General features: G+C 35.0%; 2 protein-coding genes across 4 annotated transcripts; both read right to left on the bottom strand.

Moving 5' to 3' along the window:
* Positions 1 to 232: 232 nt before the first annotated feature.
* LOC110706589 (F-box/FBD/LRR-repeat protein At5g56420-like) lies at positions 233 to 3,416 on the bottom strand. The gene is made up of 4 exons (XM_021884524.1): positions 3,262 to 3,416; positions 1,991 to 2,912; positions 1,040 to 1,213; positions 233 to 952 (listed from the first exon to the last, which is right to left on the bottom strand). Exons 2-4 carry the CDS (start codon positions 2,906 to 2,908, stop codon positions 701 to 703), a joined length of 1,344 nt encoding a protein of 447 aa, XP_021740216.1. The 5' UTR covers positions 2,909 to 2,912; positions 3,262 to 3,416; the 3' UTR covers positions 233 to 700.
* Positions 3,417 to 5,055: 1,639 nt separating this feature from the next.
* Positions 5,056 to 8,415, bottom strand: LOC110706587 (F-box/FBD/LRR-repeat protein At5g56420-like). 3 transcript variants are annotated; one of them, XM_021884523.1, is made up of 4 exons: positions 7,903 to 8,415; positions 6,682 to 7,632; positions 5,967 to 6,113; positions 5,056 to 5,851 (listed from the first exon to the last, which is right to left on the bottom strand). In XM_021884523.1, the coding sequence occupies exons 2-4, from the start codon at positions 7,609 to 7,611 to the stop codon at positions 5,573 to 5,575; spliced, it is 1,356 nt and encodes a 451-aa protein (XP_021740215.1). In that variant the 5' UTR covers positions 7,612 to 7,632; positions 7,903 to 8,415; the 3' UTR covers positions 5,056 to 5,572. The 3 variants fall into 3 exon arrangements, with proteins under 3 accessions (XP_021740215.1, XP_021740213.1, XP_021740214.1); XM_021884521.1 differs by having other exon boundaries at positions 6,682 to 7,615; XM_021884522.1 differs by having other exon boundaries at positions 6,682 to 8,415.
* Positions 8,416 to 10,582: the final 2,167 nt, after the last annotated feature.

The following is a 10,582-nucleotide window of genomic DNA, read 5'->3' as shown; positions in this document are numbered from 1 at the left end:
AAATCCTTAAGGAAAATCAGCAATATTGTCAAAGGTTAATTTAGTAGAATGCAAAACACAAAATTCACTCACTTATGCTCTCAACAAGAAAATAGTGTATAAAATCAAAGAGACTAAAGTGAACGTAAAAATAACCAAGCTTCAATGGATATCAAACACCACATATTCACATTAGCATAATTTCTCTAACATTATACCACATTATCACCAACAAAATACAAAAAGTTTGGGATTATAGTATGCATTAGGAAACCATTTTTTTAATGCAAATACGAAGATTTATATTTATAAGCCAATGCCGTAGCTTATACATCACCCACATCTGTGTACATACTTGAAAATATGATGTTGGTCAAAAGATAAAGATACATCTTCCAGATAGCATAACTATCTACATATATAAACATGGAAAAACTGATGTAGAGCAAAAGAAATGATCAGGGAAACTCACCTCAGACATTTGATCCTAGAATTCGAAAACCTTGGTATAAAACAACTTTACTATCATTTCACTCTGGTCAGCGACATAGAAAGACTCTTCTGACTGCCAAGTCCTTCAGCACACAATACAATCTTAACACATAGCATGAAGTACTTTAGCTAAGCCATTATCAATTACCAGCAATCAAGTAGAATAACCACCATCATTGATAAGCCAAAATCAAGATTGAGTAGCAAAGATGCAGCTGCTAGTCTGACACTAGTATATATCTGAACCAAAGATTACCCTTGCGTTTGTTGAAGCCCTTGGAAAGCTACATAATTGCTTCATAAACTTAAACTTCTCAACCAGATTACATGGACCGGGTAAAATTACCAGCTTTTCCAAGTTGACAGAACTTTTAAGCAAAAATTCTGCTAGTCGAAGCAGACCCTGACAAGGCACGGTGACAGTTTTGAGTTGTGGAATCACACAAGGGGAAGAGAGCATGTGGTGGTCATGTGTTTTATCCTGTACACCATTGTATGAAAAGACTATTACATGAAAGTCAGGCTAATAATAGATTTCAAATAAACGTGATGCACTATATACACCTACCGATTTTCGTCGCAAATTCCCCCACAAAGTTGTGAATACTATGAGATCTTCCAAGTAAGGTGAACTTCTCAAGACCCTGCAAATACCTATGAGCTGATCTTCATCAAGCCGTGACTCGATATGTAAACACTTCCATCTGGTTTGCGGAATATCTAACTCCTTGAAGTTTGATTGCTGAATGAAAATTACAGGCATGCCATCAATAATCTACGTTTCTACTTTCTCCTAGTCCAGCTCCAGATTATATACCAATTTAATAAACACCAATATAGATCAATAGTAAAGTAGTATAATCATTTACCTACCAAAAAGGAAAAAAAGAAAAGAAAAGAAAAGAAAAATCCTTGACAAGATTTCTAAATGATTTATTGAATCAGAGTTGGTCAATAATTATCGCAAGTTAAGTAGTACATTTAATTAATAATAATCACATAAATATTATGAGGGAGCCCCGGACAAAATATGTTTTTCAAGGGGTACATTTGATTGATAATAATCACATAAATGAAGTAGCGGTTTAGGGGCACAACCAGTAGCGGTTTAGGGGCACAACCAGTAGCGGTTATGGGGCAAAAAGTATCGGTTTTACTAAAATAACATGCAATTATTTATGAATATGCCATTAGAGAAACAGATTTTGTTTCTCTAAATGAGAAACTAGGAATTTCTCAAATATTATCTGTGATTTAAATCCATTTGAGATATACAAGATTAAACTGACTTGATACCAATGTGATTATAGTGGTCAATCATAAGTACCATTAGAGCTGTCGAGGGCAAAATATCTAGCTACTCAAAATTGATTTAGCAAAAATTCAAATATTTAATAAAAGATGGAAGCGCATATGAATGCATCGACTAACATCAAGATTCAAGACAACACGACCAGAAGACTACGATATTGGAATTCTTTTGCAACAAGAGATTGAAGTACAGAATCAGGAAACTCACCTGAAAAGCTTCATACTGAATTTTAACAACCTCGGCTTTACAAATCTTGTTCAGAAACTTATCAAACTGGGGCATAGAACTAATAAGAACTTCACGAACAGATGGAATATTAACCACTTGAAGATATGACCCTGTTCTACAACTAAGATGAACGTTTAGAATTTTCAGGTTGGGGCAATCAAGCACACTTATTTGATCGGAATCAATATGTAACTTTTCAACGTTTGGAGCAGTAAATCGCACCTCGTCCAAGTCATAGGCATGATACAGAATCAACTCTTGCAAAGAAGGGCATCCAAATATGACTTTCTTTAACATCTCATTACTCACCTTAACACAGTTAAGTGATAATTTTCTAAGTGATCCCATTTGGACACTACTTAGCCCCTCAATGTTACCTTCAATAAGTTCGAGGATAACAAGAAACTGACTTGTGAAGACAGAGCGAGGCAAATTGATATCATACGAATAACCAGATGGACCAAATTGAACATATAATTCCTTGACTTGTCTATCAATTGCAAATCTTATCCATACATCAAGATCTACCATTTCCTGATCATCAATCGGATCTATTTCAAGCAAGAATTTATTAACAGGTAACCCTTTGTGAAGCATTAGCACATTGCGCACAAATCTAGTAAAGCGAGGAATTTGCTCATCAATATCTATTGCACCACCAGGCCAATACTTTGGTACGAAAAATTCAGTCTCTTTAAAAACAAGGGAGGGTATCAAAGTCCAAAGATTACCGAATCTGCAAATCGATACGGTTCTAACAGCATCTAAAATTGGCAGAAATGAAAGAATGTGCACCAGAATTTCATCAGGCAATTCACTCAACCTATCTCTTCCATCATTTCTCATAGAAGCCTTACTTTTCTTTGAAGTAGATCTCTTGTTTATTGAGGTCATCATAATTCTAGCAGAAAAACAATATTGAAAGGTTTAATTCAGAGAGTGTTACCAAGCAAGCATTAAATTAGTGGTATAATTGAATAGAACAACAACATTGAAATTTGAAAAGCTTAATTCAGATAGTACGAAGTATTTAATTACATCAAACATATATTTAGGTCAAAATTAGTGGTATAATTGAATAAGTTAACAAATTCGAACAAAATAAGGGCTTAGCGGTACAATTGAACAGAATAACATAACTGAAAAGCATAATTTAGAGAATATTACACCGAAAAATAGAATTAGGTCAAAATTGGGGAAGAATTTGTACAGAAAAATATCAAAATTGAGAACGAAGAAAAGCAGATTACCTGATTAAAAGAGAAGGGATTTGAGGGCAAGATGTAAAAGTAGAAATTCTTCAGAAAGCCATGAAATTTGGATTTGTTGCAAAAACCAAGTGAAGGAATTACAAGCGAGTTGGTGTTCGTTGAGGTAGAACAAGATAGAAAGAAACGGGAAATGAAATTGGATCACTTATATAGTGGCCTAGGATCTCGCCGAGGTACAAGGTTCATTTCTCACAAATATCCCCTAATCCCCCGTGCGCCTGGATGCACTCCACGTTGCTAGTTCCGGTTTTCTAGGGAAATGATTTTGGCACATCCTTTATTGATTTTGGCATATCCTATATGAAAGCACAATTTTTTATGCTCTTCTCACTTAGAGATGTGCCAAAATCAATAAAGGGTATGTCAAAATCAATTTCCAATTTTCTATGATAGAAAACTTTTGTTGGGGCTTAGTTGACCTTGACCCGTACAGCTCTGGCTTAAACAGAATTTGTACACCAATAAATAATACTCCCTCCATTTTTAAATACTTGCTCCATTTCTATTTTTTGCACTATTCATTTGTCCTACTTTGACTAATGTTTGTGATTTATACTTAAGAAAAAATATAGTCTTGTGAGTACTTGTTGGAATTTTCAATTGTTAGAATTTATACTTATTGATAATTAAAAATATTAGTGATCAAAGATCAACATCGGCATGTGTGTTCAAGGGAAATGGAGCAATTATTTAAAACGGATGGAGTACGGAGTAAATCACTTATAATGGTAAAGGAGTTGGATATTTTGAGTTTTCATTAATTTCTCTCTTATAAACACACACAGACACACTTTTTTATTTATTTATTTATTTATTTTTATTTTTTATTTTTTATTTTTATTTTTTTGAAGAAACACACTAGTTGACTTAAGTTTTGAAGAAGGTTCCTTAAAACCACGGCAGTGACATGCTTTGTCTGTGCAACTACCTCAGCTATGATTCAAATTAGTGGTAAACGAATGAATTAAGCTATAAAATTTAAATCATAGCAACTTATTCCTTTCTTCTTATAGATGGTAAAATTTTGTAAATTAATTTATACGTTTACCAAGTGTAATGTCTTTCTTAAAATGCGTGCTGAAGGGGTGTGTTGCAACTAAATATAAACGGAGGAAGTATTTATTTATATGTTTTCTTTCACTAAATTTGCCAATAACTTAATTTGTGATGTAAGACAAAATCGAAAGAAACTTTGAATACAGCTAGCTATAGCGCACATTGCACGCGTTGGTTGCCCTAGTACACTAAAAATTACAAGTAAGATTTTCGGACCTGAAATTTGTTTTTATACACCTTATAATGTTTATGCAGCATGCACATTAGAATATTTTCTCATAGAAGCTAGTGTCAAAAACAATACCATTGGAGAGACACATTACTTTTAATTAATTAAGGCCTTAAATTTAAGTGAAACAATATACCGAGTAATATTCTTTGAGCCAACTTATTAGCAGAGTTGAGACACATTTGAGCCATATTATAAACAGAGTACAAACTAGATCCAACAATCTGTGAGTAAAATCCTTGGATAAACTCACTTTTTAGACTAAAAAGGAACACACGTCTTAAATGAGTAAAATCCTGAAAGCAAAATTAGCAATACAGCCAAGGTTAATTAGTAATATGCAAAATACATAATTCACTCACTTTTCAACAACAAAGTAGTGTATAAAATCAAAGAGATTAAAGTGAATGTCAAATTAACCAAGCTTCAATGGAAATCAAACATCACATAATCACACTAGCATAATTTGTCAAAAAAAAAAAAAAAAGGAAGGGAACCACTCAACCACATTATAGTATAATTTGTCAAAGAAAGAGGAGGGGGTACCACATTATAGTATGCATCAGAAAAACTCTTTCTTTAACGCATATACGAAGGTTTATAAACCATCACCCAGATCTATGTACAAACATACTTGAAAATATGATGTAGGTCAAAAGATAAAGATACATCTTCCAGCTAGCATAACTATCTACATCTATAAACATGGAAAAATTGATGTAGATCAAAAGAAATGATTAGGGATACTCACCTAAGATATTTAATCCTAGAATTTGAAAACCTTGGCGTTATAAAACAACTTAACTATACATTCACTCTGGCCGCGACATAGAAATAGAAACTCTTCTGACTGCCAAGTAACCTTCAGCGCTCAATACAAGCTTAAAACATAGCATGAAGTACTATAGTTAAGCCATTTCATCAGCAGTCGAATAGAATATCCACCATCGTTGATACTTAAGCCGAACAAGACTGAGTAGCAAAGGTGCAGCTGTTAGTCTGGTACTAGTAAATATCTGAACCAAAGATTACCCTTACGTTTGTTGAAGCCCTTGGAAAGCTACATAATTGCTTCACAAACTTAAAGTCCTCAACTACATTACACATACTGGGTAAAATTACCATCTTTTCCAAGTTGACACAACTTTTAAGCGAAAATTTTGCTAGCAGAAGTAGACTCTGACAAGGTACGGCACAGCAATGCACGGTGACAGTTTTGAGTTGTGGAATCACACAAGGGGAAGAGAGCTCTTCGGAGAGCATGTGGTGGTCATGTGTTTTATCCTGTACATCATTGAATGAAAAAACTATTAAAGAAAAGTCAGGCTAATAATAGAATTCAAATACCCGTCAAAAAATAATACATTTCAAATAAATATGATGCACTGCATACACCTACCTTCCTCCATGAAGATACTATGAGCTCTTCCAAGTGAGGTAAACTTCTCAAGACTCTGCAAATACCTATGAACTGGTCTTCATATAACACAATATGTAAACACTTCCATCTGGTTTGTGGAACATGTAACTCCTTGAAGAATGATTGCTGAATGAAAATTACAGGTATGTCATCGATAACCTAACTTTCTACTTTCTACTTTCTCCTATAACTTGTCCAATGATTGTATAATATATTAATACTCTGTATTCCGTAATATACTAAACACAAATAGATGATCTAGTAAAGTAGCACAATCATGTTATCAAATCAGAGTTTTCTGGTTAATGATAATCGCATGTCAAGTAGTACATTTGATTAATAATAATCCCATGATTATTTTGCGTGTTTTAAATCCATTGTAAATATACACGATTAAATTGACTTAATACCAATTTTGCAATGGTCAATAATTAGCACTAGTAGAGCTTTACAAGGCAAGATATCTAGCTACTCAAGATTGATTTAGTACAAAATTTGATTACTCAAGGCATAATGAACAGAATGCTATTGTAAGATAAAAGATGAAGGGCATATGGTTGCATTAACTAACATCAAGACAACACGACCAGAAGACAACAAAGTTGGAACTTTTTTGCCAACAAGAGATTGAAGTATTGGACAATATAAAAAATCAAACTAAGTGTAAGGTTCTAGGTTAAACAGGAAAACTCACCAGAAAAGCTCCATCCGAAATTTTAACAACCTCAGCTTTACAAATCTGGTTCACAATCTTTTCAAACCGGGGCACATATCCAATATGAACTTCACGAACAGATGAAATATTATCTATTTGAAGACATGATACTGTGCTACAATTGAGATGAATATTTAGAATTTTCAGGTTGGGGCAATCAAGCACACTTAAGTAACGGGATTTAAGATCTAACTTTTCAATGTTTGGAGCAGTAAATTGCAGCTCGTTCAAGCCATATGCATACCTCAGAACCAACTCTTGTAAAGAAGGGCATCCAAATATGACTTTCTTGAACATCTCATTACTCACCTTAACAAAGGTAAGTGATAATTTTCTTAGAGATCCCATTTGGACTCTACTTAGCCCTTCAATTTCACAGCGATCAAATTTCAGCTTAACAAGAAACTGACTTGTGAAGACACAGCGAGGCAAAAACAAATCAAAATCATCAATTTCAAATTGAACTTCTAATTCCTTGACTTCTCTACCTATTGCAAATCTTATCCACAATTTTATATCTGTGATAAATGATTCACAATCATCATCACACACATCCACATCGAGGAAACGAAGCAGGAATTTATCAACGGGGATCCCTTTGTGAAGCATCAGCACATTGCGTACAAAACTAGTAAAACGAGGAATATGTTCATCATAGTCTATTCTGATACCAGGCCAATTCTCTGCTTTGAAAAATTCATAGTCTTTAAAATGAAGGGAGGAAACCAAAGTCCAAAGATTACCAAATCTACGAATCAACACAGTTCTAACAGCATCTAAAATTGGCAGAAATGAAAGAATGTGCACCAGAATTTCATCAGGCAATTCACTCAACCTATCTCTTGCATCGTTTCTCATAGAAGCCTTACTTTTCTTTGAAGTAGATTCCATGTTTATTAAGCTCATCATAATTCTAGCAGAAAAACAATACTGAAAGGTTCAATTCAGAGAATATCATCAAGCAAGCATAAAATTAGTGATATAATTGAATAGAGCAACAACATTGAAAAGCTTAATTCAGTAGTATTTACATCAAACATATATTTAGATCAAAATTAGTTGTATAATTAACAAATTCGAACAAAATAAGGGCTTAGCGGTACAATTGAACATAATAACATAACATATAATTAGGTCAAAATTGGGGAATAATTTGAACAGAAAAATATCAAAATTGAGAACGAAGAAAAGCAAATTTACCTGATTAAAAGAGAAGGGGTTTGAGGGCAAGATGTAACAGTAGAAATTCTTCAGAAAGGCATGATATTTGGATTTGTTGCAAAAACCAAGTGAAGGGATTACAAGCGAGTTGGTGTTGGACTGTTGGTTGAAGTAGAACTACAGAGAAAGAAACTGGAAATAAAATTGGATCAGTTCAATATTTTCTCTTCTTTGGTGAAGACGTGAAGTGGCCTAGGACTCCAAGAGCTCGCCTCGAGGTGCAAGGTTCAATTCTCATAAGTGACAAATTTCCTCCCCTTTCGACCTTACCAGCTTACCTTAGAGCATTCCCAACAATGAGCAAAAATTGGTTTCTTCATTCTCTCTCTACCCACTTTCTCTCTCTTCTAACTCATGAGCATTTTTGTGATCATATTTTTATCCCACCAATGATAAAAAAAAAAAAAAAAAATTCTTCCTCATTCTCTCTTTACACCATCTTCTCTCTTACTTTTACTAATACCCTTTTATATTTCTCTCTACTATATTATTTTTCGGCTATTTCACCAAATGCAACTGAGTAATTTAAAAATTCACCAAATGCCATCGGACTTTTCAGAATTCACCAAATGCCACTGAGTTTTTAAAAAATTCACCGAGTGCCATTAATGACTAACGACAGTTAACTCCGTTAGTCATTAAGGCTAATTATGCCACGTGGTGTATTCTAATTGGTTCACTTTATTATTATTATTTTAAATATAAAAAAAATTAAAATCAGAAGTTTTCAAAAAAAAAAAAAAAAAAAAAAAAAAAACTAAACCCCAGCCACTCTTCCCACGGCACCACCGCCCCTACGCCAGCGACCAACATCCTCTTTGGTGTCGGCGACCACCCTTCCCCCTACCCTTACCATCTCCATCCACTTCCCCCCCTTAAACCACCATCCTCGACACCCTAAAACCCCAAAATTGAAATCTCCAAAATCGAAACCCTAAATTTCAATTTTAAGGTTTTCGATTTTGGGGTTTAAGTGAGGTGGTTCAGGGGGTGGAGATGGGAGGGGAAGGGCTGGTTTGGGTTCGCGGAGCGGGGAAGGGGCTTCGAATTAAGGGAAATCGATATTGGGGGTTTAAGGTGTCGAAACCCTAGATTTCGATATTTGGGGTTTTTAATTTAGGGATCCGGCGTGATGGTTGAAAGGGTGGAGCTCAGAGGGGATGAACTGATTTGGGTTCTCCGGCGTGGGGGGGGGGAGTTTGGTCATCGGCGGTGGGGAGGGGAGGGATTGTCGAGGGAGAAAGAGAGTTTGTGAATCGCGGCTGGGTTGCGTTGTTGGCGTGGGTTGGCTAGGCTGGGTTGCGTCGTTGGCGTGGGTTAGCTAGGCTGGGTTGCGTCGTTGCCGGTGCGGTTGTTCAGGGCTGGGTTGCGCCGCGGTGGGGACTGGCTGGAGGCGGAGATATGGTGGTGGCAGTGACAGACGGTGGTTGGGGCTGGGTCATGGTGGGTGTTTTTTTTTAAAGTTTTTTATTAAGTAATTAATTTACTAATTTAATAAGCAACCAATTAGAATACACCACGTGGCATAATTAGCCTTAATGACTAACGGAGTTAACTGCCGTTAGTCATTAATGGCACTCGGTGAATTTTTTAAAAACTCAGTGGCATTTGGTGAATTCTGAAAAGTCCGATGGCATTTGGTGAATTTTTAAATTACTCAGTGGCATTTGGTGAAATAGCCGATAATTTTTTATTCTTTTTTTTACTTGTATTGTGGACCCCACATGATTACTATTCATCTTAAAAAATGCTCATCTTATGAGCAATTTTCATTTTGCTCATGAGCATTTTAACTTTTGCTCATTGATGTAAGTCATTTTTGTTTTAATTTCACCCAAAGTTTTGCTCATGAGCATTTTTTTGCTCATTGTTGGAAATGCTCTTAGTGAGTGTAACTAGGCGCATATAGGAGGGAAAAAATTTAAATTTGACAACCTTTTGGAAAAAGTTCACCCTACAGTGATATATTATAACGTACCATTATGTACCATTATGCATATATAATTTACTATTAAAATATAAATAATAGTACTTTTTGTGTACTATTATGCATGTAGTGATACTTTTTACCATCATATACGTTAAATATTTTCCCCCAAATATTAACCACATATCACCTACGGAGTAATATACATGTAGTGGTATATTTTCATCCTATATGTTTGCTAAACAGGGTTAATCTACCTTAGTACCCAATTACCCATGTTGTACCCGTTTCGAGGCTCATCTTTACCTATGTTATAGTTGACCCATACAACTATGGTGAAGATGTTTGACAAAATATAATGAATAATTCTCTGTGCAATTCTCATTCATCACAATGGCCACATACAATATATTTATCAGTTAGGTATACTTGGAGGGCAAGACCAAAATAACTCACAATATTCTCTAGGATATATTCTCACAATATTCACAATATTCACAATTATCTTGTTTCCTTAAATATATCCCAATACCCCCCCTCAAGTTGGAGCATATGAGTCACAAATGCCCAACTTGCAAAGTAGAAACTCGAACTTAGCTTTTCCCAAAGCCTTTGTAAAAATGTCAGCCAACTGTACCGTCGTAGGAACATATGTAGGTATAATCGTCCCATCTGTAATCGCATCCCCAACAAAATGACAATCTGATTCAATATGTTTTGTTCGTTCATGAA

Source organism: Chenopodium quinoa, unplaced genomic scaffold (genome assembly GCF_001683475.1).
Source record: "Chenopodium quinoa cultivar QQ74 unplaced genomic scaffold, ASM168347v1, whole genome shotgun sequence".
NCBI lineage: Eukaryota > Viridiplantae > Streptophyta > Magnoliopsida > Caryophyllales > Amaranthaceae > Chenopodium > Chenopodium quinoa.
The sequence above is the reverse complement of the archived record's forward strand: the minus strand, read 5'-3'. Positions and strand labels throughout refer to the sequence as shown.